Genomic DNA, 25,966 nt, shown 5'->3' with positions numbered 1-25,966 from the left:
ATCTTCCTTTTAATTGACCTTCAAATTTTTCTTCATCTTCATCATCTTTATCGTCTTCTTCTCTTTCTTTTCCCGTTTCTTTTGTCTTTACTTTAATCAGTAAGTTGACAAGACAATAACCAATTGCATCAATTGTTATCGTTTACTTGATTTTTTTCACTTTATATTTATATTTTATCTCCATTATTATCGTTGTCGCCAAGAACTTTTGTCTAGTTTTTTCTTTCTTTTCATTTGGTGCCATTTGTTTGCTGCTTTTGTTTTAGCTTTAAATTAAATTTACACAATTATTCCTTCTAATACAATTGGTTGGTAAAACTATTTCTCACAGGTTTTGTTGCCCTTTTACCCTTTCCATTTGTTTGTTTTCCTTCCTTTAACAATGATACCAGTAGCAATAAGAGGTGACGATGTTTCACCTTTAACCTAACCCAACTGGTCAAGTTATGACTACAAGTCGTTTCCATAGATATGCATTTAAAAACATTGCCATCTGTTAACACTTCACCTGTGTTACCTCTCTAAAGAGGCAGACTTGGTGGAAAGAAAAAGAGGGAAAAAGAGGGACAGGAAAAGAATAAACGAGAGAAAAAGTAACAGCAATGCAAAATAACCCAAGGTTTTCATAGGTTTTGCCTTATTAGTCAACCAGAACAGTAAAATATCATAATTAAAGATTGTTTTGAAAATAAAACTCTTTTTTTGTGATGATGGTTATGAATATGATGATGATTAAAATGATGATGAAGATGGTGAAGATGATGTTGATGGTTATGATGAAGAAGATGATGAAAGTCAACAGAATTAATAGTAACTTGATTGATCAGACATGTTTGATAAGCTCCACAACAACCAAAAAACGTAAGAAAAAGAGGAAACAACAACCTTTTGCTTTGCTCCTACTTGTTCTGTGTTATCATGGCTGCTCATTTTTCACTCTCTTGCCCTTTCTTTTTAAAAACCGGCTTACATACGTTTGGTTTAAGAGGCTAGTAGAGAGGATAAAAGAAGCAGAAAATGATGAAGATGAAGGCAAAAAAAAGGTGAGGGTAAATTTGAAAGAAAGAAAGCGAAAAAAGATGGACTCGAAAGGAAAGAAACAGAAAAGTAAGACTTAACTTACCTGTTCCTATGGTTTTCATTGGTTGATTCAAGTTGAAATCAAACTTTAGTACGGCTGCGTTCCCGGTTGAGTTCCCCTTGTTTTGGGCGTGGGTCTCTTATGAGTTAAGCTTTCTTTCTATTTCTCTGTCTCTGATCTCTCTCTCCCTCATACCTCTTCTCTCACTGTTCAAATTTTTTCATCTTATCTTCTTCAACTCTCTCTCTCTTTCCCTCTTTCTTTCCTTCTTCAACTCGCATTGTCAGGTAATTGTTTTTTTTCGTTAATTGTGTTCTAATTTTATTTAATCAGTGGGCAATACAAGTGATCACCATCCGGACTTCTATCAACATTCCTTCTATTCAATTTCATCAATAATTTAATCTCTTTATTCCAGTTACTTATAAAAAATTCATCATCGACCAACTTCTTGGTTCATTCAGCCACTATTGTTGAAACCCTCATCATTAACGCTTTTACAATTCCAAGAAAAACACTGGCCATAATTTAATATTTTTTGTGTTTTTTTCTATTTAAAATGTTCACTTTGTCACTATTTTTGTGCTTTTCTCTTTTGACTCAAGTGACGTTGGGTCAAGTTGAAAACATTTATGGATGGGCGCAAAAATCTGGTAAATATTCAGAATGGATTAAACAAGTTGATAAATCTGATGCGAATTACAAGCCATTTGTTCAGAATACAGCTTTTGGAGTGACTGCTTTTATACCCACAAACGATGCTTTCGGGAAATTTTCTGAGCCATCTAATGACATCATTAGTTCCCACTTGGTTTTTGGTTCATTTGACGCAGATACCCTGTTAAAGATAAGAAACAAGGATACTTTGGACTCCACACGATCTAGGCTGAGATTCAGTAGCGGCTTCGACAGAATGACCAACCGAAGCGCCATTTTCGTTTTAGATGCACGAATTCTTGAAAGTCACAAAGTTGGTAACTCAATGGTTCACATTATTGACCGTGTTTTGAATCTCCCTAAATCTAGAGATCCGGTTGCTCCTAATGCTTTAGAATGGATCAAAAATCGCAACATCTACCCTTCTGTATCTGTTAGAGGTGGTGTGGATAGTTTCGCAGATTTTATTGAGAGGAAAAATGTTACTTTCCAATTCTCAAATTGTGCTGAATGTACCTTTTTCGTACCAGAGAATATTGATAGCAAAACGGCAGCAAAAATAGATGCGAATGTTTTGCTCGGTCACGTTATTCCAAATCAAATACTTTTCCTAAGATCTATGAATAATTCAACTCCCTACAAAACTAAAGCTGATTCAAGTAACTTAACTGTCGAGCTTTACAAGGAAGAAAGATCTGATTCCGGCTCAATGAAATCATTCATCTATTCCAATACCAAGGGATCCATCAGCACTCATTTGGGTAACACTAGAGTTAAAATTACACGAGCAAATATTCCTGTCAACAATGGAGTGATCCATATCATCGAAAAGCCATTGGTCATCACTGATATGTCTATTTTGGATTACCTTAATGAAGAAAGTGGAACATCTCTATCAAAGTTTTATACTTTATTGCAAGATTTCCCTAGCCTCAGGCCTGTCTATTCTCGTGGAGAAAGCAACACAAAATTGACCTTGTTTGCCTTTACCAATGAAGCCTATGAATCAGTAAAGAATGATATTGCTGTGATTTCCAAAAACAGGACTGCTATGGAAGATCTTATGAAATTACATTTTGCTGACCACAAAACGATCAACTCTCAAAATGCTGGCATGATTAAGGAGGCTCCTTCTCTTGCACCCTCCAAAAAGTTACACTTTTCTGTTGACCGAGATAGACTTTATGTTGAAGGTGATGGAGTTAAGGCTGCTACAGTTTTACAAGACATTTCATGTACCAATGGTGTGATCCATGTCATTAATAAGGTTCTCGGTATTCCAAGTTCGCCCATTAAAGATAAACTCCGAGAGGATCCACAACTTAAAACCACCTTCACTGTTGCTGAGAAAATGCGATCTGATTGGCTGGCTAGATTAGGTGACAAATCTAAAAATTTCACCTTTTTTGCTCCTTCCGAAGCTGCCTGGAAAAAACTTCATGATGAAGATCCATCTTCCTACAAGCAATTAGTTGATGGATTGTATGCAGATAATGCTATGAATATATTAAATCGACATTTGGTTGAAAGACAGGCCATCTCTTTGGAAAACTTGAGCACAATGAAATCTGTGCAAACAGTCAACTCACAACTTATGATTGAAACTAAAGCTTCACCATCAGGACAAACACAAGTAGTCCTTAAATTCATGCAACTAAAGAGTACCATTGTTCGCCCAGACATCAAAGCAATAAATGGATACATCCACGAGATCGACACAATTTTGATGCAAGATGTGGATCTAACAGTTCAAGCTTCAGCAGTTAGGGGCTCTTCATCCATTTCCCGGATCAGTCCAGCCATAATAATATTCTCAATTGCAGCTTATATTCTCAAATTATTCTAGACCCTTTTAAATTTAGCATAATTTTAAAGACGAACTTAATTGATCAAGGGTTTTCAAACGACCAAAAGTTTTGTAACTTTGGGTTCTGTAATAAATAACTCTAATGAAGACGCTTGGGCAATTTTGTGAGATCCTGTAAAACTGTTTTCATTATAAAAAAACAAAGACTAAAAGTTAACAAACTAACATCTACACAACAAGAAAAGTGAAATGCGAAAGCTTGTGCCGATCGAAGCACTGTCATAATTGTCATAAAGCATCAGCAAAGTCATTACCACGAAGGGATTTTCTCAAACACATCTCATCTTTTGCCACCTCAATCACATCTCTTTTTTATTAAATCTCTTTTTTTGCTAATTCATAAACACTTTTTTTGGTGACAAAAAGTTTAATCGGACGACTGAAAACCCCTCCCAAGCAACAAAACAACCATCAATTGGGCGCAAACCAGTCAAATTATTCTGAACCTTGGCTGTTGCTCGTTCAAAAATAAAGTTTCGTTTAAACGATGTTATAAAATAAAAAAAAGTTAAGTGCGAGGAGTATTATGTAAATATATTCTGTAATTCGCTTTTCATTCAGTGAGAAATACAATTATAAACTTAAACAGAATTTTGTATTAACCTTTTGTCATTCAGATTAAGTTATTTAATATGTATGTTTAAAGTTGATAAGAGAGTAGCCTTAAAAAAGCCATACATTTGTATTAATACTTTATGTTGAGGATTACAAATAAAAAAGGTTAAAAAAGTCAAGATGAGTAAATTGCAATCGATTTTATTTTTTTTCTGTGAAAAAGTAGGTTTCATTTGATAGTTGATAGTAAGTTAATGAGATTTTCTTTTGACCAGAATCACTAGTTATGATGAATTAGGAATACATGTACGCCTGTGGAGATAAAATGTGTATGTGAAAATTTCACCACAATTTTCACAGGTCTGGGCACGGTGGTAATGATCGTTCATAATATGCTCTTTCCAGAGTCTGACTTTGGGATACAACTGATTACAGTGGAAGCACCTGACATCTTTGCCAACAAAATAAGGCTTTGGGTTTGGAAGGCTTTCTTCAATTAGTCTATAAAATTTAACTAATTCTTCTTGGGCAGGTGATAGAGGGTATTTAACTTTGCAACCTCTCGGTTTTTTACCTGTTGATACCGGAGTATCGAGGTTATCACTTTGTACATTATTGTTTACCTCGTTTTGTGATTCATTAAGGACATCCATTCGATGATCATTTGAATCATTGAAGGTAGTATTTTGAACTTCATTGTGTGCGTCAGTTTGCACATCACTGTGGCGATCACTTTGAGTGTCGTTGTGACCATCGCTTTGAACACCGTTGTGTAAATCATTTTGATCGTTTCGTTCCTCCTGGTTTTCTTTGACGTCAATTTGCACTTGATCCTGGACATTATTTTGAACATTGCTATTATTATTGCTCTGGGTGTTATTTTGTGTGTTATTCTGTGTAGTATTCTGGATATTACTGGGAACTTGGTTATTCATGGGGCCATCTGATACAGAAAATCCAAGTTCTGTAAGATCTTTAACCACAACATCAACCATGGATTGATCCACTTCACAGACATCCTTGTAGATGAGCTCATGTAAACAATCAATTTCAGTGCTGCCAAGGGATGGAAGCATCATACTATCACCTTTAAAACCATCAGCACGACATGATCTGATATGATTGTGGATGACAGTTGAGAGAAGGGTGAGAAGATCAACATGAAACATCTTCTTGTAGCCATTTTTAACAAGAAACAAAAAATCAGGACTCCCAGTGACGATGGCCTCCCTCATTTTACGATAAAAGGCTGGATTGAGATGATCTAAATAAAGTTTCACTTTCATTTTCTGTTGAGAACAGGATAACAATATAATTTAATGATTAAGGCACTTAAGTTAACTTTATTTAATGAAATATTAATAAAAATAATCAAAATAATCCTAACCTATCAACGTAGCTTGGAAACGGAAATAAGTCAACATTGTCGATACTATCGAGGAGGTTATCGATTAAAGAGCTGAAAGAGGATAACCTGTTTATTATTAGACAGTGTTTAAAGATCGCAGCTCAAAATCTCAGCGCAAAATAAACTTGAGTGCCTTAATTATTAAATTATTTTTTTATCCTGTTCTTAACAGAAAATGAAAGTGAAACTTTATTTAGATCATCTCAATCCAACCTTTTATCGTAAAATGAGGGAGGCCATCATCACTGGGAGTCCTGATTTTTTGTTTCTTGTTAAAAATGGCTACAAGAAGATGTTTCATGTTGATCTTCTCACCCTTCTCTCAACTGTCATCCATAATCACATCAGATCATGTCGTGCTAATGGCTTTGAAGGTGATAGTATGATGCTTCCATCCCTTGGCAAAACTGAAATTGATTGTTTACATGAGCTCATCTACAAGGATGTCTGTGAAGTGGATCAATCCATGGTTGATATTGTGGTAAAAGATCTTACGGAGCTCGGATTTTCTGTATCTGATGGCCCTATAAATAATCAAGTTCCCAGTGCTATTCAGAATAGTACACAGAATAATGTGCAGAATAATAATCATAGCAATGTTAAAAACAATGCCCAGAAGCAAGTGCAAATTGACGTCCTTAAAGAAACCCAGAAGGAGGAGCGAAACGATCAAAATGACTTTCACAATGGTGTTCAAAAGGCTGGCCACAAGGACACTCAAAGTGATCGTCATATTGATCGTCATATTGATATGCAAACTGATGCACACAACCAAGTTCAAACCTTCAATGATTCTATAGATGACCATCGGATGGATGTGCTTCACGAATCGCAAAACGATATAAACAATAATGTATTGAGTGATAATCTTGATACTCCGGTATCAACTGGTAAAAAATCTCGCGTTTGCAAAGTGGAATATCCTCTGAACTTTTCTCCTCTTTCTTCTTATATCGACGGAAAAAGTTACGATTCATCAATTCATCGTCGAAACAAGCAAAAACATCGCAAACAAGAGTATGAAATAGCTCCATCTGGCTCAACCTGGTCCAGTCGTCTTCGAATCCGTAAACGGAAAATGTCTGCCTCCTCATCAGCTGATGAATCGGCAACACAAGATACACCATTAGCAATAGCTAACTCACCAGCAACCACACCAACATCAACGAGGATGACTGATTCACCAACTACACCTGTTGCTGCTATCAGTACATCAAGGCGCAATTCAACTAAAACTCCAGTTACTAGCAATGACGACGGCGAAGAACCAAATGCAATCTCACAAGAAGATCGAGACATCCAAAGGATTGTCTCTGTGATAAAAAGTTTTTTACCGCATCCAGGATGTTTTCTTGTACAAGATGGTATCCTGGAATGTTTTGTTTGCGGGGAAGTCTTTCGATATCGTGATAATTGGCGCAGACATTTGCTAGAACAGCATTTCCATCTTACCTTCCTATGCCCAACCTGTGGTCAAAAGTTCAAAAGAAGAGGAAAATGTTCCGAACATATGCTGCGTTGCCGTTAAATGCATAAATTTATTTTGAAAAAGTTTCTGTGAACTTCCCTTACGTCTTCATCAATATCATAATCATTATCCCGTGCCTTTCGATGAATTATGTGAATTTATTGATTTTTGTCAACGCATCTTATACGCACCTTTCATTTGGATGGCAATGTTTTCTCTGGTTCACCTTTATCTACCTTTATCAATTTTTAAGAGATACATGCATTCAAAATGTTTCATATCGTCCTCCCAGTTCACTAAACTAATGCAACTTCTTAAACGTTGTCATAATAATCAATTTAGGTCAATTGGGTCTTGGTTATTATTACTCGTATTTCTTGTGCCTTTCTTGTGCCTTTCATCTTCCTTCATCATACAATTATTCGTCTCAAATTCTTAAATTATCATCATACATTAAGATGTATTGAGTGGAATGGATTGTGCCTTATATTATTAATATATTGATTGCATGATTCACTTATTGCAAAGTTAACTCACGATTTGACTTGTATTCTATTGATTTTTTTCTAACAAAGTTTTCTTTCATCTATCCATCATAAATAAAATGACAATATGCAGATTAGATTAATAATTAAAAATGTAATAAATAAATTAACCAATGTACTGCCTTAATTCGTAATTTGTTTCAAGTTTTGCCTATTGGCTCAATTTGAATCCAATGAATATAATTTTTGATTCTTTGATACATACAAATACAATAAATCTTCCAATGTGTATAAGTGAATAGCAATAGTAGTTGAAATTCACGTGTTTAAAATAAAACATTCATTGGGAATGGCTAAACTTTGGGTTTTATTTTCAGTCCGGAAATTATAAAAAACCAATCCATATTTGTCCAAAATAGAAGATTAATTTGCATGAAATTCTTGTTGATTTGATCACTGACTTCAGAGTTTCAGACTGCTTCTGAAGGAGTGCATTTGCATCTTATGCATTTTTTTCGATACTATTGATAAGAATCCTCAACTCCTCGATGGCGAACCAGGGAGGAGTGAATTGTTTTTAAATTATCCTTGATTGTACTCTTTGCTCACTCAAACAAAAATCAATAGCAATAGCAATAGGTAATTTTATTTAATCAGTGGGCAATACAAGTGATCACCATCCGGACTTCTATCAACATTCCTTCTATTCAATTTTATCAATAATTTAATCTCTTTATTCTTGTTACTTATAAAAAATTCATCATCGACCAACTTCTTGGGTCAAAAAGAGAAAAGCACAAAAATAGTGACAAACCGAACATTTTAATAGAAAAAAAACACAAAAAATATTAAATTATGGCCAGTGTTTTTCTTGGAATTGATGAGGGTTTTAATTTTTGTCTGAGTGAGCAAAGAGTACAATCAAGGACAATCAAAAACAATTCATTCCTCACTGGTTCTTCATTGAGGAGTTGAGGATTCTCATCAATAGTATTGAAGATTCGTGCGATTCAAACCAACCCATTCCGCAGCCTGGAACTCTGTAGTAAATGATCAAATAAAGGAGAATTTTATGCAAATAAATTTTCTATTTTGGACAAATATGGATTGATTGTTGCTAATAAGAAGACACAATCAACACACAATTTACACAAATGGGAAAACGGGTAAAAATTAGCTTCTCTTGAACCAAGACTCAGTTAGTTTGCAGGAGCATTAAAATAAGTCCATTTGTTCAATTTGAAGATTTCTTTGTTGATCAGTTTTCGAGAAAATCGAGCTCAACTACTATTTTATTCACTAATTTATACACACTATTTGTATTTGTAGCAAATGCATTTGTTTTTACTAATAAAAAGACATTATTAACACCTTTGTCACTCAAATGCACAAATTGACACAAACACTGAAAACAAATGACCAAAAACGGCTAAAAACTGATTTCTATTCAATTTAGACTCTGTTAGTTGTATCGGGCATTAAAATTGCGTGCATTTGTTTAATTAAAAGATTTCTCTGATGAACCGTTCTCGAGAAAATCGGGTTCGAAGTTGAAACTTGAAAAGCGTTTTGTACAATTACGGAGGCTGATTCTTTCATGAAACTCATGCACCTGATGTACCTTTTGATGATAAACCTGGAAATGTTTTCATTTTGTAAAATAAAACTTTTCTTTTTCTGTAAAACAGATCAGTGTGATTCGAAGTTAAACCGATCGCCCTTTATGACCATGAGAGCTAATGAGCTGAAACTTATTATTTGCACATAAAAATTGCTGGCCCACATCATAGATTGAATAATTTTAGCAATTTAACAATAGTTCTCTTGATTTTGGCCATTGGGCTTAAAACTTTGAGTCTCAATATTTCGAGATTGGCCTCACCTACAATCCTCATTCCTTTACTAATGCAATTCTTTACTAATCATTAATTCAATTCAATCAAATAACATTCCATAAGTGCATTTGGGGCATGACTTTTGTGTTGTAAAGGGACGAGAAACAACTTATTCAACAAACTAAACTCATATTAACCCATTTCTTGGTAAATAAACCAATTTTCTGGTTAAGTTTGTAAATGAAATGCAAAGAGTGCTGCCAAAAGCTCGAGCATCTGAGTAAAAAGTTGAGACTTAGTGGGTTTGTAGGGACATAAAAACTGTGTCCATTGGTCCTATTGAAGAATTCATTCGATGGACAATTTTCTAGAAAATCGAAGTCAAACTTAAAACTTTGATCACCTTTTGCTCAGCTTTGGAAGGAGATTTTTTCAAGAAATTTATTTCACTGATGTATCTTTTGATGTACAACCATAAAATGGTCTTATTTTTCGATATAACATTTTCATTTTCAGTAAAACAGATCAAATTCGATTTTAAGTTATACCGACCCCGTTATGCGACCATAAGAGTTAGAGAGCTGAAACCTATTATGCGTCGATAAAAGTTGTTTGTAGACAGCCATGACTAAACATTTTTTCAATTTACCAACAGTTCTCTTAATTTTGGCCATTGGGCTTTAAACTTCGAGTCTCAATATTTCGAGAACCGCAGCACCTACAATCACCATTCTTGCACCAAACATGCGATTTCATAGTGGGCGCTAATATAATGAAATATAAAATTATGTAAGATTCTACAAAAAGCAGTTATAGTGATGCATTACTTATGTTTTCAGACTTGAGAGTTGATTTATAAAATTGAATGATAACTAAACACAAAACTTATGAGTTAGAAGAATATTCATTATTGAATGAGCCAACCGAGATTTTATTCGGTTTTCAGTTATTTACTATTTTACTCATAATGAAATCTAATGTTTCGAGAAAGAATGAGGATTGTAGGTGAGGCCATTCTCGAAATATTGAGCCTCAAAGTTTTAAGCCCACTGGCCAAAATTAAGAGAACTATTGTTAAATTGCTAAAATTATCCAATCTATGATGTGGGCCAGCAATTTTTATGTGCAAATAATAAGTTTCAGCTCATTAACTCTCATGGTCATAAAGGGCGATCGGTTTAACTTCGAATCACACTGATCTGTTTTACAGAAAAAGAAACGTTTTATTTCTCAAAATGAAAACATTTCCAGGTTGGTCATGCAAAGGTACATCAGGTGCATGAGTTTCATAAAAGAATCAGCCTCCGTAATTGTACAAAATGCTTTTCAAGTTTCAACTTCGAACCCGATTTTCTCGAGAACGGTTCATCAGAGAAATCTTTTAATCAAACAAATGTATTCAATTTTAATGCCCGATACAACTAACAAAGCCTAAATTTGATAGAAATCAATTTTTACTCGTTTTTGGCCATTTGTTTTCAGTGTTTGTGTCAATTTGTGCATTTGAGTGACAAAGGTGTTAATAATGTCTTTTTATTAGTAAAAACCAATCTATTCGCTGCAAATACAAATAGTGTGTATAAATTAGTGAATAAAATAGCAATTGAGCTCGATTTTTCGAAAACTGATCAACAAAGAAATCTTCAAATTGAACAAATGGACTTATTTTAATGCTCCTGCAAACTAACTGAGTCTTGGTACAAGAGAAGTTAATTTTTACCAGTTTTTACCATTTGTGTAAATTGTGTGTTGATTGTGTCTTCTTATTAGCAACAATCAATCCATATTTGTCCAAAATAGAAAATTTATTTGCATAAAATTCTCCTTTATTTGATCATTTACTACAGAGTTCCAGGCTGCGGAATGGGTTGGTTTGAATCGCACGAATCTTCAATACTATTGATGAGAATCCTCAACTCCTCAATGAAGAACCAGTGAGGAATGAATTGTTTTTGAATTTTCCTTGATTGTACTCTTTGCTCACTCAGACAAAAATGAAAACCCTCATCAATTCCAAGAAAAACACTGGCCATAATTTAATATTTTTTGTGTTTTTTTTCTATTAAAATGTTCACTTTGTCACTATTTTTGTGCTTTTCTCTTTTTGACCCAAGTGACGTTGGGTCAACTCTCTCTCTCTTTCCCTCTTTCTTTCCTTCTTCAACTCGCATTGTCAGGTAATTGTTTTTTTTCGTTAATTGTGTTCTAATTTTATTTAATCAGTGGGCAATACAAGTGATCACCATCCGGACTTCTATCAACATTCCTTCTATTCAATTTCATCAATAATTTAATCTCTTTATTCCAGTTACTTATAAAAAATTCATCATCGACCAACTTCTTGGGTCATTCAGCCACTATTGTTGAAACCCTCATCATTAACGCTTTTACAATTCCAAGAAAAACACTGGCCATAATTTAATATTTTTTGTGTTTTTTTCTATTTAAAATGTTCACTTTGTCACTATTTTTGTGCTTTTCTCTTTTGACTCAAGTGACGTTGGGTCAAGTTGAAAACATTTATGGATGGGCACAAAAATCTGGTAAATATTCAGAATGGATTAAACAAGTTGATAAATCTGATGCAAGGCACTCCTCATGAGTTCAGCTCTTGGAGTGACTGCTTTTATACCCACAAATGAAGTTTTTCAAACATTTTCTGAACATTTTTCTAATGACATCATTAGTTCCCACTTGTTCTTTGGTTGATTAGACTCAGTTCACTTTCTGAATATTATTCCAAATAAATACTTTTCCTGAGATTTATGAATAATTCAATTCCCTACAAAACTAAAGCAGACTTAAGTAACCTAACTATCGAGTTTCATTCGGAAGAAAAATCAGATTCAGACTCAATGAAACCATTCCAAGGTTTTTCAAACCAATCTGGTTTCATTTCACTACATAATTTGATTAAAAGATGAGAGCTTAAAGAATAAAAAATCGAATTATATTTATTGTTTGACAAAAAAAATGGAAATAATAAAAGTGAAATCTTCACACTTTATTCTTTTATTTGAATCGACCCTTTGAAATTGATTTGGGCTGAATATTCAAGTTTGATAAATATATCACTCAATCGTTATCGTAAGCGACGTAATCATCATCTTGACCATCCTCCGTATCTTCATGAGCTTCATAGCCTTCAACAGAATATTCATGGCCAACATAATCTTGCATCCTAAGTTGATGTCCTTTGTCACATGCATGGTGGATGATTTCAACAGTTTTAGGTGTTCCTGGTTTTATCCAGAATAAGTAGGAACATAAATTCATAATATTCTGTATGAAAGAAAAGCAAATATCAAAGTAATTAATTTATTTTATAATGAAAATAAACGACAACTTACAATATTTTTGTGTAGTAAATCACATTTTTTATGATTTGGGTCCGTTTTGAAACATTTTGTTTGACCAATGATGAAAGTTATCGAATATTTGATTCCATTTAGAGCTTGGAATGAAACTGAGGTGATTTTAACCAATTTAAAGTAGTAGTCATTGGTGCTAAGTTTATTGTGGTCATCAACAGCAAGTTCGGCCAGCTCAAGAACGGTTGGATTGTCCATTGATACTCTACCCCATTCACCAATACCAGCAAGGGTTAGAGAAGCTCCAAAAGACAAGATTACTATCAATATGAGTTTCATTTTCATAATTAAAATTAAACTGCAGCAATTGAATGTTTGCTTCAGATCTGACTTTTATAAATTGAAAAGTGAGAATGTTAAAGGCAATTTATCAACATCTTGGATGAAATTTGATCACAATTGAAAATCTGTTTCAAACAATTTTAATCAATTGATTTATTAAGAAAATGGCAAACTAATAATACAGCATAGAAATGGAAGTTTATTCAGTATCGGATAATTCAAACACATGTTTGGACAACTGTTATAAGAATTAATTTTCTGACTTTTGATATGAAGCACAATTAAATAACTTTTCTTTAGACAGTTAACAATTATTTTCAGTACACTAATATTGTCTTTGCATTCGTTGTTTTCAATATAACCATTGTTAGCACAATACTGCTACTTGTTTGTATGCCTAATAATTTGAAGAGATTTAAAACACACTAATTATTCAACTGGGTTTTGTTTATAATGATTTTCAAGCCTTGGCAAGGGCTTCGGCTGATCGCATTTTAACATGATTACTCCTAGATTCTCGCAGGAAACGGACCAAGCAGCTGACTATTTTAGATCTAAGATCTGGATCAATCATATTCTTGTCTGTATCAGCATCAAATATGTGTCCAAGAATGAAAATTGAAGCAGCCTTGATATTGTCTTGATTACTTCTTAAATACAATTCTAAAGATGTTGTCCAATCTTCGATTAACTCTTTCGATTCACTTGCCTGCAATTTGAAAATAAGATGCAAAATTAGCTCAAATGATATATTGTCTGCAAGACAATCAAGCCTTACCAGAAATTTGATTAAACTTGGTGTAAATTCGGTTGGTTCGACGAAATGCTTTTCAGTGGCAACCTTTTTGAAAAATTTGCCGAGTGGGTCATTCGCTGGAACGGTTGCATCGAAATTTGCTAATGCATATCTAGCCGCCTGTTGAAAGATACGTAAATTCATTAATAAATTTAAGAAATTTAAAGGAAATCAAGAAATTCAATACCTCAGTAACGATAGATACGTTTGAGTTGTAATAAACAACAAGTGGTATCAAACTCTCGGTGGAAACATCCTGAAGAAGTAAGCCGCCTTTTTCACATAATTTACCATAACAATGTATTGCTGAGGATCTGATATTTTTATTTTCCTGATGGAAAAAGAAAAAGAAATTAATTTAGATTCATAAACGGAGAGTCGATGATAAACAAACCTTATCGAACAGAGATTTTAATCTTATAGCAATGTGCACGCATATATCTTGAAGTTGAGATTTCTCAAGGTAAACTAAATTGTTGGTTAACCCTTTGATTGATTCGAGCAGGACATCATCATTTTTATCATCTTTGTCTTCCAACCCTAACAAAAGAGCTGAAATAACTGGACTAGATAGTTTGGAATTCTGTTGAGAATAAATAAGACATTACATTATTGTTTGATTGATTATAATGATAGTTAAAAACTTACCAATTCTGGTGAAAGACAGCTGTGTCGACCTAAACCTCGGATACACAGTTTTCTAATTGCATTAGAAGAATCAGTAAGCATATTGAGAAGTGTTTGCAATAAAGGTTCAGCTAGGTTTTGTTGATCATAATTATCAATGGAAAGTATTTCACAGAAAAATGCAACAGGAATGAGTCGGCGATTGGGCGAGGAATCTTTCAAAAGAGCTGTCAAATGTTCAACAAGATCAGAAATATCAGCTGGGTACTTGAAGCACATTTCTTTGGCCAAAACGACAACAGTTTCAGGGAATTCATCTTCTTTTTCCATCAAGAAAAAGATATGATCATTAAGTACTTTATCTCGTTCACATTTGTAAAGGACATTTTTCAACGTCTGGACGGCAATGCTAATTGGGAAGATATTTTGCTTCTTTTCTGAATTATTTGCAACTCGAGGGTCGTTTTCAGGTGGAATGTATTCAGCTTTGAGAAAACTTGCAACTGTACCAAATACTGCGGTAAAAACTCTAACAAATTGCGAAATCAAGATCGGTGAAGAAATAGAAGATCCATAAATTTCTTGGAGAGCTAAAATGGCTGATAAGGCTTTAGGCGAAGCCACAGTGACATGAGGTTTACGTGGATGAAAGTAGGTTTGTTGTCCGTTTAAGACATCTAACAGTTTATCAACGATAGGTGTGCAAAGGGTTGAATCAGAAACCAAAGTGAGCCACATTTGAATATGATCTTTGGACCAGGTTGGAGGACAGTCGAGAAGATAATTGAGAACAGAATTTAGTTGATGAGATCCAAAAGAAGATATAATAGATTCAAGACCTCGCCTGGTATGAGTATGACTAACATAAGGCATACGGTTGATAAGGTAACTGATGAAATCAGGTAATTCTTGTTTGAAATCATTTCCGTAGATATCAACAAGAGAAAGAAGAGCGCAAGAACAACCATAAGAACATGAGGAAAGGTTTTCAGTCATTCCATCGAGCAGATGTTTAAAAAGTGGTAAAGGTGATAAATCTCGCAGTTTCATTTGATGAGCAAGATAATTGGTTAAAGTTTTGATTGATTCTGAAGTTAATTCAGGAACCTCATCACGATAATTGATTAATCTATTAAATAGTTCAATGCATGGTTCTTGGGAAGCGGGCCTATTAGACACTTTTTCAGCAATTTTGAAGATAGCACGGAAACAGAAGAAAGCTTTGATACGAATAGATGGAACCGGATCGAAAAGTCTCGATATAAGAAGACCAATCAACGAACCAAAAGATTCAAAACGATGAGATCCGGCAACAAGGAAAGTCATCCAAGAGTCAAGATTACTTTCATAAAAATTAAGACAGTGTTGAGCTGTACTAACAGCATCACTTCTGTGGCCTTCATTAGTTTGTGAATTCAACCACGGTCTCAATTGAGTTACAATAAAAACGAGAATTTCAAGTGTTGATCGTTCTCTGACAACAAAATCTTCGAGGAGTGTTTTCATAGAACACAATAAATCATCGTAACCAACTCTTGCGTAAACTGCTCTCCCAACAACATCGATGACAGTCGTTTTTTCTTTGTCAGAAAGAACAGGCTCGTGTTTTACAAGATTTGAAATTGTATCCAATGTCAGTTGACAATGATGACTTGTGGTGGTCGGTGATCGTAGAATAGTCAACATTTCGTTCAGCAAATCATCACGTTTGCGGAATATGTACATCTGTTTAAGTTTTTCAGGAAGCACTGAATATGCAATGATGCCAACAGCTTGGATGTAAGCAGCCTGGACGAGCCAATCTTTTGATTGTGAGTAGAAATATCCAATGGTTCGCAGAATAGGAGTTTCTAAACGAGTTAGAAGAAGATCACTTTCAGCATGCTTCACAACATATGCATAACTGAGAACGATAGTTGATCTTAGTCGTTCCAATTCAGGATCTGCTCCACTCCTCATGGAATCCATGATTGAATTGATGAATCCAGTTGAACGTCGAGGCTCGGCATATTTCTCCAAATTGACTAAGACCATATCTAAATGATTAGCAGCACATTTACCGGCCAAATAAGCAAGACCTTCTCTCTCGATAGCACTACTGTGGTCGATGGTTTCAAATGCAAGATCCAATGCATTTTGTGCGACTTCCTTATTCCTGTAAAGTCTTATTACGTTGCCCAGATTCGTCAGATAGAAATTTTTCAAGGGCGATTTTTGATAGTACAGGTGGATTTGACGCATTTGAGCCGTGATATAATTGTGATAAAATTCCAGGCTTCCAATTTTCTGCAGAAAGGCTGTGTTGAAATTGCAACAAATATTTCTCCAAAATTCATGCTTCGAATCATCAAACATAGCAAATTCATTAATCAATCCTGTAAGAATATGAGCGACAGAATCAAATTGTTCATGAATATGAGGACCAACAAGTTTTAAAACCTGTAAAGTATCTTTAACATGTGATTCTGGTACATCACCAATAATGACACTTAAACGTGCAAACAGAGCCTCGCGCTTTGGCATTTGTTCAATCCTCTGGAAATAAGATTGAAGTAACTCGCCCGATGGATCTTGTCTTTTTATTTTCTCCCCCATCAGGTAGATAGATTTACACAAAGTGGGGAGAGCTTCAGTATACTCAGGTTGGATCAGGTATTCAAATAGATGAGGCCAAAGAACCTTTTCAATGTCATCAACGGTGGTTACAAGAAGATTCATCACGTTATCTGACATTGTACGCAGATCTTTGTTAGTAACTGCATCACTGTCAAAAACAGATGATCTTCTGCTGTGTAGTTCTTCCTCGCTTTCTTCTTCCAACGCACATTGAGTGATGATATACTTGATTAAGGCTTGTCCACCTTCCAAATCCAAATATCCGTGATGTGCAATAGTTACAATCACTTGAGTTATAGCTCGACGAACTCTATTATTTTCTTCATCAAGAATCCGACGAAGAGCTTTGAATATTAACGACAACCGGGGAACGATATATTGACTAGAAGCATTAATTAGATGCTTTAATATGGTTAATGCACCAATTTTTGCAGAATCGGAGTTTAATTCAAGTTTGGTAAGCAACCAGGGGATCAGGTAATCACTATATTTGGTATTTAGAGTAGCAAAGGACCGTAATATTTCGTTGTGATTCCGAATTGAATTGGGCTGTTGGTAATCAGGTAAGGCACATGTTTGGATGAAAAGAGTATTAGTAATAGCTTCAATGTTGAGTCGTGTTAAAGTGGGCGATCCTCTTTCCGTCAAACATTCAAGTGCTTGGTGTAAACTTTGAGAAGCATAACAAATCTCGAAATCATTTGATGACAATGGTAGGGACACCGTTGGTTTTCGATAGAGCGGGAGAAGACTGGTAATGAATCGAGGAGCATTTTCTGCAAATGCTTTATCACTCATCAAAGAGATCATATTTCCAAGAGCCTTGATGACGGCCTCTCGGACTCGATTATTGCGTCCATTAAACCATTCGTGATAAAGATAATCGAAAAGACTATCGATTTCAGGAAAAAAGTAAGCCTTGTTGACTTCTGGATCAGGTGCCCGGTCTATGTTAGACAAATATTCTTTTATCGATTCAGCAAATTGAGAGACACATTTAACGAAAAATATACGAACGACATCTTTACGAATCACAGGTAACATTGTGACCATGGTACCTAATAGACCTTTGATATAACCAACCATTCCAAATGGATTAGCAGTTGCTAATGAGCCTAGGCATTTACAGATCCCTATAAAAGGAGATGTGTTAGGCTTAAACCGTTCCAAGAATTTTTCCATGATATCAGTGGTCTGTTTTTTACCAAGACAGACAAGCACCCCACAAGAATATCGCTCATAATCAGTAATTTCATCGAGATCTTTATTCAGAACGCCTATGCAAAATTTGATCAATTGATTTCGGGTGTCTTGGTCAATTTTATTCACAAACTCTATGCAAACTCTTTCTATATTGCTCATTAATTTGATTTTGCCGATTTGCCTTAGCTGTGAAAAAATGAGATAATTAGATTACTTAAGGCTAATGACAATATTGAGTAATAAGAAAGGTGAAAGACAAACCTGCTGATCTTTACCGTCATCCTTCTGGAGGTGATAAAGACATGTACCGAGTACCAAAGAACAGTGTTTACTCCCATATTGAACAACAATATTGCAAACATGATTGCTGACAGCTTCTTGTTCATCCGTACATCCAGCAACGAGAGCATCCACAACGAGCTGAGAATAATCTGGAGATTGATGATCACAGGTGTCTACTTCCATATTGCACCAAATAAGAAAAAATTAAAACTACGATGTAGATAGAAATTAAAAATGTCTCATAATCAGTAAAAGTGGTGATATCACAGGTGAAAATGTAGTTTTCAAAACTGTAACCTTTCAAAATACCTTTTAAATATCTTTCATCTTACATCATGTCAGCTGTGGAGACCCCGCAGTCAGAATATGTAACTAACTTTCAATGAATATCATTGGTATTTTTTTGTTGCGCCAATTTTTAATGTTAATTTGACAGTTAAAACGTTTTGAAGCAGAAAATGCACCGTAGCACTTTCAATTAGCCCTGGAAATTAAATTTTCACCATGAATCATGAATGTGAGAAAACCGTCAATTTTGAACATTAGATTTTGTATTATTTTCTATTGACTTTCTGAATCCAGGTTTTTAATTGAATTAATACTAGTAAGAAAAGATAACTATCTTATCTGCTAGTTAAAAATTGTTACAGATCAAAATAAATATTGTCATTTTTTGTTCGTGCATAAATGTGCAAGTCAATAAAAAAATACACAATGAAGAATCTGTAAAACAATATACAACAACTAGCAGATTTAAATGAGAAAATGAAAGAGAGACATTGATGAAAGGATCTTGGAATTGTCATTAGAGAAAGAAAATAATACACAATTGACTATTCACTTGAAAACTTGCTTAGTAGTCAAAACAAACCAAGAAGTTTAATCAAATGAATTAGTTGATCAAAAGATCACAAATTGAAAAAGTAGAATTAGATGTTAATATAAATTATTAACTGGGCGGTGGAGGTGGAGGAGGAGGAGGAGGAGGAGGTGGTGGTGGTGGTGCTGCTACATAAAGACTGGCAGGGATCGCGGGGACACTAGGGGCACTAGGAGGAGGAGGAGGTGGTGGTGGAGGTGGTGTATTTGCTCCGAATGGTGATACTCCGGCAATGTTCATATATCCTATCCATGGAGTGTTGACAGCAGAAGGAGTTGTTGATCTCTGACCACTAGACGGTGGAGGTGGAGGTGGTGGAGGAGATGGAGCTGCAGGTACACCAACACCTTGAGTCCAACCTAATGAAAGAAAAGATGAACCAAAATTTAGATTATCAGTCAATTCAGTTATTTAGATTAAATGAAAATAAAATTGAAAAATCTAAGATAAATAATAAGATAAAAAAAGTTTTAGCAGAATTAAAAAATACCTTGCTGTAACCATGGATTTGAATTGGCTTGGGCTTGGGAGTACAAATAGGAATAAGAATCGACTGCAGGAATTTGCGGATAAGCACTGGTTTGGGCTACTCCAGCTACAGAAACACCTGTAGAAGACCCATAACCGTATGCTGTCGATGCTTGGCCTGTTTGGGTTGTTTGCCAATAAGGCGTTTGAGCCACTGATTGATTATCATTTCTAGACCATGCACCGTTTTGTTGATTATTAGAGTGATGGGGATTACCAAGATGTTGAGATTGAGAATGAGATGAACTGTGAGAATCTCTTGATCCAGGACCAGCCATGATTGCTCTTGGAGGACCTCCAGACCCACCTAAATTTGGACCCGATCCGCCTAGACTTGAACTACTAGTGTTCCCTCCACCATTGCTACCGGAAGAATGATTCATTTTTGGTGGACGAGGACCTTCTCCTAGTTCGGCCATTAAAGACAAATACTCTTCATCAATTTTAGAAGAGTTGGCATTTTGCGGAGCTTTCTTTTCTTTACAATCTTTAGAAATATGCCCTTTGGCACCACAATTGGTACAAATAACATTATTGGTAACATTAGGTTTATCAGGACACTGCCAACTACGATGAGCTGATGAGCCACAATTAAAACATTTAGGACCGTCGGTTTCTCTAAGCGTACCATTTAATAAAGCAAGCTCGCGCAATTGATTTTTACGTAAGTCGTTCTGGTTTTCGGGAACTTCAATCCCTTGACGAATTACATCTTTTATCTAACGAAAAAAAATGAAGCTGATGAAAATGATTCGCGAAAATTCAAATATCTTAACATAAGCAAATTATAATAACCTTTTGAACAGCTTTCATAACCGAATCATGAGTACTGGCTGTAACAAAAGCATGGAGCGGTTCATCCTCCCCGGGCATAGGTTGACCATCTTTTCGACCGATCTTTCCTTCTTTTACAGAACCCTTGCCACGGATTATTATCTTAGCTCCAGACTACCAAGGTAAGAAGAAAAGGATTTGAGATTAGTCCTGTCACTATTTACACAAAAGTGTACCAACTTACATCTTTCTCCATCCCTTTCAAGGTATTTCCTCTGGGACCGATTAAAAGTCCAACAAAATTAATTTCTGGATATTCTTCTTGAGGAATTAAAACTTTTTCGCTGATTTTGGTCTGAGGAGGCCTGGAGAAGTGAAAGAGAATAAAAAATGAATAATACGATCTTATTGATAAGTTAAAGATGAACATACTTGTAATCAGATGGAGGCTTGAATGAAGGATTTATCTTGACCATTTCTTGAATAAGGTTATGTCTCTCATCTTCCAATTTTTTCCGTGTCCTAAACTCACGAGTATTAAGACGTTTACCTTCATTGTTATAAATAGGCTCAGGTGATGGTGATCTGTAAGGATAGCAGTTATAGTGAAATGTCAAAAGAATAAACTTACGAGGTGAATATTGAGCAGAGAGGTAAGGTGACAGGCAAAAAAATTTCCAAAGTTTCAAAGTTGAGTTTCGAGAAAGAGGTTACCTCTCTTCTGGATTGGTTGGAATCTCCAAGTCTCCAGTTCTTAGTCTTCGAGTCAAGTCCTCTATTTGCAATTGAACTATTTAAATGGTAAGAAAAACAATGATAGCAATTAACAATCAAAAACCCTTTTCACCGAAACATTCACATATATTGCAATCATTCCAATACTCACGTAGGTAGATTCGCTCTTGTTCCACAGATAAATTAACGGGTAACACCGTAGGTAAGCCTGGAATAATAACCTTGTCATCACCACCCCAGCGGCTTTTCTTCCTCCTTTTATTCGAACTTTCCATTGGAAATGAAGAAACCTAACCTATTGATGAGTAGACAATGATGATCAAGATGCAGGTAAAAGGCAAAAACTGTCAAACTACCATCTGTAAAAATATGTAAATACAATCAACTTATTTTTCCCTAGTTAAATAAAGTAAACAATTAAAGAATTACAAGAAATGCTGGAGAAAACATTTCTTGTTACACTAATGTAATCGAGTAACCAATAGTAACAAAAGTAACCAATAATTACGAATAAATTTCTTGGCGAAAAGCTCAAAGCGCCAAGTACGAAAATAAAACAAAAACATTGGGATTTTATTGATTGATTGATTTCTTTAATCATACTCCCAACAATTAAACAAAATAAATGCCAATCCACGGTATAAATCCTAAATTTAAATCAGTGAAACAAATTATTCAAGCTTCTTCAGTTTTGCAATTAAGATTAACTCTGCAGGTTAAACAGTCAACAAAAAAGAAATTCTTTAGTTCGAGCGGGTAAGCAATTATATTGCCCTGCAATAAAAATTGACTTGGCCTGTTTGCATCCTATTGCGACTCACAGTTTGTTTTTCTTTTGTTTAGATTTGTTGATTAGATCAGTGTATCAACTTTAATGACAAATCACCTTTGACAGTTTGTACTTTGACCTACGATTGGATTTTGTGCATTCACCGATCTTTAATTTAATTTTCATCTTGAAGGCTTTTTTCTTTCTTGTATCCTTGTTTTTTTCAAGTTGTGTTTACTTTTGTTGTATCCTGTTTTGTTCCTGTGATATCTTTCATTATTGTTTCATATAATTTGCCACGTAAAAATGTCTGTTTTCATCGATTTCAAGCCTCCTGATGAATCTGAGGAATATGAAGTTGAAAAAATTTATGATAAACGTACAAGGGAAGGTCGAGTTGAGTATTTCTTGAAATGGGTTGGTTATCCTGAATCGGCGAATACCTGGGAACGTCTGGAAAATCTCAATTGTCCTGCTTTAGTTGCTGAATTTGAAGAAGGCAGATTGAAAAAAAAGAAACGAGATCAGCTTCGCCAGACTAGAGGAAGACCACAGTCACCAGTAAAGAATGGAGTTTGTGGAATAGAAAATGGATTTGAAGTCGAGAGAATTATTGGTGCTACTGATGTGCATGGCGAATTGGAGTTTCTGATCAAGTGGTAAGTTTAATTTTTCTCTGTTTAAATTGAAAGCCTGTTTCACACCCATCATCCCGATTGATTTCATTGTCCGAAAATAGATTTTATTGACCAGAACAAAAGTTTATCACATTATTCACCACTTTATCTGATCGTATTGAAATTCTACCATTTTGATATTTTTCTCTGTTTAGGAAAGAATCTCCATTAGCTGAATTGGTCAAAGCTTCGATTGCTAATGAAAAGTTACCAGCAGCAGTGATTGCATTCTATGAGGCCAGACTTGTTACTCGTTTTTCGAAATCTGAATCTAACAAGGACGTAAAGAAATTTAAACTAGCGAATAATGGACGAAATTTAAATTCCGTTTCTGACGACGATTCTTTAAATGGCGATTCCATGGAAACTGATAATGCAATAACTGCTGGAACATCAACTAATAAAGCATCAATTTAAGTTTATATCAAACTACTTTCTTTATAAATCTGACTTGAGATGCCTTTTTCACATTTATGACAAATTCACTTTCCATTATTGTTAAATTAGTCATCAATTTGCTGTTTACAATGGTTAATTAACTTTATTTGATTTGCAATTAAAAACTTGAAAAGACAACATTAAATGGTCTGCTTTATTGAAGCATTGTTTATTGCGTGATCATGTTGCGCTTTTTTTCAAAATCTGAAATCAGTTTAATGTGAAAAATTAATCTTTCTTACATGTTATAACAGGTGTCCGTTCACCACACTATTTTTTTGAGCAAACAAAAACTTGAAAATGTTTTACAGTCCTAAGAGAAAATAGTTCTAACTGAATTCACATTAATTGATCACTCAATTAAAACAGTTGGAAATGTAATACCAGAGACATTTACGTCAAAGTTAAGTTCTGGTTACTCGAAAGAATAGTGTGGTGAATGGACAAGGAACCGATAAAACATCATTCACATGGATTGAATAATTTTAAATTATGAGATATTATACTTTCCTTAAGTAAAAAAAGTGATTATTTATTCGTTTTAGGGATTGGAAACGTTTTATTTTATTTTACCTTAATCAAATATTTTTCTAAATGGTTTTAGATTGTATTGGTTCTTTGAATAGAACCAGCAATTCTGTAAAGCTCTTCAAATTTGTGAATTTGTCTTAAAAAGTATTCACCATAGCGACGAGCAACTTTAGTATCAGCTACAAGAATCATATCTTTATCAATGTAAAAATCTACATCAGAGCCTGATTCAAATTCGCCTTCTAAACCAGAGTTTCCTTGTGTGCGATTCCATACAAGATTACGCATTTTATGTTTGAAACATAACAATTGTACTCTCAGAGTATCTTCATCAATCTCCAAGAATGCAGCCAATTTTGACATGGGCATTGTGGTATAAAGCTTCAAGTAGCTCCTTATCACCAAAGTTTGAATTTGTTGGGAAATTTCGTCCATAAAAACACGAAGTTGTTGATTCCAAGGATCGATTCGCACTGGAGTTTCACCTGACATGTCTGGTTCAACAATAGTTACGACTGGAGATAAGAATTTTGGACAAGCAAATCTGAATGCAGCTTCAAACTCTTTCAGATCTGCACGTTGCATTTTGCTCATCGAGTCACCAAACTTTTCTTGTAATACTGACAGAATACTTTCATCGATTCTTTGAGGATGCAAGACCAGGCAAATATTGAGTGAAGCATACATCTGATCAGTCTGTTTATCAATCAAATCCATTTGAAATGTTCTATAAAATCGAAAATGGGAGAATATAGCGTTAAAATAGATTTGTAAACAATAGATTATAAGATATACTAACCTAAATTGTTGATAAATTTGTCCACGTTGAAGTGTTCTTTGAAGATAAGACAAAATATTACAGAAAGTACGAATGGCATCAGCATATCTTCGCATCATCATGTAAGCAAATCCTACATAATAGAAAGTTGTAGTCTGACAAGCTAGAACACGAGCAACAGACAAATTTTGTAGAGGTTGACGATGTAAATCTATATTTTCAACAACTTTGACGGCATGATAGTAATCTCCGAGCAAAGAATGGAGTCTGAGAAGCCCAATTAAAGAAAAATATCCAAGCATTTTATAGATAGTTTGTCTGCCAAATTCATCTGCAACCAAATCTGGATCCCGACCGGCATTATACTCCTTCAATTGTTCATTAATTTTTGATTTATCTACCAAACAATGCAAAACATTCAAGACAGAATGTACATTCCAAATGGGAAGATTAAGCTTCAACTGTTCAACCTCATATTCGGAAAGCTTTCCAGCATTTGCTTTCATTCGATAAAGAGAAAAGGATTGAAATTGGTAAATGAATTCATCAATGATATCCCATAACCACTGGTTGGGTAGCTCAATTGGGACTGGTTCCTCGTCGTTGAGCAATAAATTAAAAAGAGCACAGTAATTCGCATATGATTCAAATCTTTGCTCAATTGTTGGTTGGCATTTAGCATAAATATGTCGGAAGTATAATTCTTTGTAGAAGATGATGAATGTTTTAAAATGCTCTCTTTCACCAACAACATGAACCACTTCTCCTTCAGTTGGCCAGGGTCTTTCCTTATAATAAGTCTCAGTTAATTGGAGAAATGTATTCTCATACAAGTTGTGAATTTCATACACGTTTCTTTCAGTGATTGCCTTATAGAGTCTGAGAAGAAACTCATGGACGACATCAGGAACATTGAAACCAGATCCAACAGCCGCAGATCCACCACCACCAGTCAAGTAACTTTTTTCATATTCTAAGTCTTGTCTTGGATCTCCAGAGTGAAGCCCATTATAGCCATAGTTATAACCATAATCCTATCAATTAAAAGAATTAAAATTAAAATAAAATAAATAGAATCAAAACAGATTGGATATATAAGGATGGAAACACAACAGACAAGTGGCATGAAAAAAGGATCTAGTTACTTACATTTCCATATTCGTAATCATAACCATACTCTCGATTCATGGTTGACTGTGAACAGATGTAAATCCAAGCTTTAATTTAGATAAAAAAAATAACAAATCAAGTTAATTACGAGATTTAAAGAAGCAATTTGTGAAACCAACAAGCAATGTTTACTAAGCAACAGATTTAACCACT

At 34.7% G+C, this 25,966-nt stretch overlaps 6 protein-coding genes across 6 annotated transcripts; 2 read left to right on the top strand and 4 right to left on the bottom strand.

The window, feature by feature from the left end:
* The first annotated feature begins 1,003 nt into the window (after positions 1-1,003).
* Positions 1,004-4,207, top strand: LOC107367033 (fasciclin-1). The gene has a single exon (XM_015934696.3). The coding sequence runs from the start codon at positions 1,641-1,643 to the stop codon at positions 3,582-3,584; it is 1,944 nt and encodes a 647-aa protein (XP_015790182.1). The 5' UTR covers positions 1,004-1,640; the 3' UTR covers positions 3,585-4,207.
* Positions 4,208-12,292: 8,085 nt separating this feature from the next.
* On the bottom strand, positions 12,293-13,044 carry LOC107366975 (cystatin-1-like). Its single transcript, XM_015934623.3, has 2 exons — positions 12,707-13,044; positions 12,293-12,638 (listed from the first exon to the last, which is right to left on the bottom strand). Exons 1-2 carry the CDS (start codon positions 13,010-13,012, stop codon positions 12,432-12,434), a joined length of 513 nt encoding a protein of 170 aa, XP_015790109.2. The 5' UTR covers positions 13,013-13,044; the 3' UTR covers positions 12,293-12,431.
* Positions 13,045-13,188: 144 nt separating this feature from the next.
* On the bottom strand, positions 13,189-18,868 carry c11.1 (maestro heat like repeat family protein c11.1). The gene is made up of 6 exons (XM_015934618.3): positions 18,513-18,868; positions 14,454-18,437; positions 14,200-14,388; positions 13,993-14,136; positions 13,788-13,925; positions 13,189-13,718 (listed from the first exon to the last, which is right to left on the bottom strand). Exons 1-6 carry the CDS (start codon positions 18,714-18,716, stop codon positions 13,470-13,472), a joined length of 4,908 nt encoding a protein of 1,635 aa, XP_015790104.2. The 5' UTR covers positions 18,717-18,868; the 3' UTR covers positions 13,189-13,469.
* A 448-nt stretch (positions 18,869-19,316) lies between these two features.
* Positions 19,317-21,916, bottom strand: LOC107366972 (splicing factor 1). The gene is made up of 7 exons (XM_089269542.1): positions 21,602-21,916; positions 21,430-21,505; positions 21,148-21,300; positions 20,960-21,080; positions 20,737-20,889; positions 19,904-20,660; positions 19,317-19,772 (listed from the first exon to the last, which is right to left on the bottom strand). Exons 1-7 carry the CDS (start codon positions 21,723-21,725, stop codon positions 19,483-19,485), a joined length of 1,674 nt encoding a protein of 557 aa, XP_089125668.1. The 5' UTR covers positions 21,726-21,916; the 3' UTR covers positions 19,317-19,482.
* A 102-nt stretch (positions 21,917-22,018) lies between these two features.
* On the top strand, positions 22,019-23,472 carry LOC107366974 (chromobox protein homolog 3-like). Its single transcript, XM_015934622.3, has 2 exons — positions 22,019-22,878; positions 23,052-23,472. Exons 1-2 carry the CDS (start codon positions 22,526-22,528, stop codon positions 23,311-23,313), a joined length of 615 nt encoding a protein of 204 aa, XP_015790108.2. The 5' UTR covers positions 22,019-22,525; the 3' UTR covers positions 23,314-23,472.
* A 401-nt stretch (positions 23,473-23,873) lies between these two features.
* On the bottom strand, positions 23,874-25,948 carry eIF3l (eukaryotic translation initiation factor 3 subunit l). The gene is made up of 3 exons (XM_015934619.3): positions 25,793-25,948; positions 24,665-25,677; positions 23,874-24,592 (listed from the first exon to the last, which is right to left on the bottom strand). Exons 1-3 carry the CDS (start codon positions 25,829-25,831, stop codon positions 23,935-23,937), a joined length of 1,710 nt encoding a protein of 569 aa, XP_015790105.1. The 5' UTR covers positions 25,832-25,948; the 3' UTR covers positions 23,874-23,934.
* Between the last annotated feature and the right edge of the window lie 18 nt (positions 25,949-25,966).

This window comes from Tetranychus urticae, chromosome 3 (assembly GCF_039701765.1).
Source record: "Tetranychus urticae isolate SD_2017Ah chromosome 3, NJAU_TeUrti_SD_1.0, whole genome shotgun sequence".
Taxonomy (NCBI): Eukaryota; Metazoa; Arthropoda; class Arachnida; order Trombidiformes; family Tetranychidae; genus Tetranychus; species Tetranychus urticae.
The sequence above is the reverse complement of the archived record's forward strand: the minus strand, read 5'-3'. Positions and strand labels throughout refer to the sequence as shown.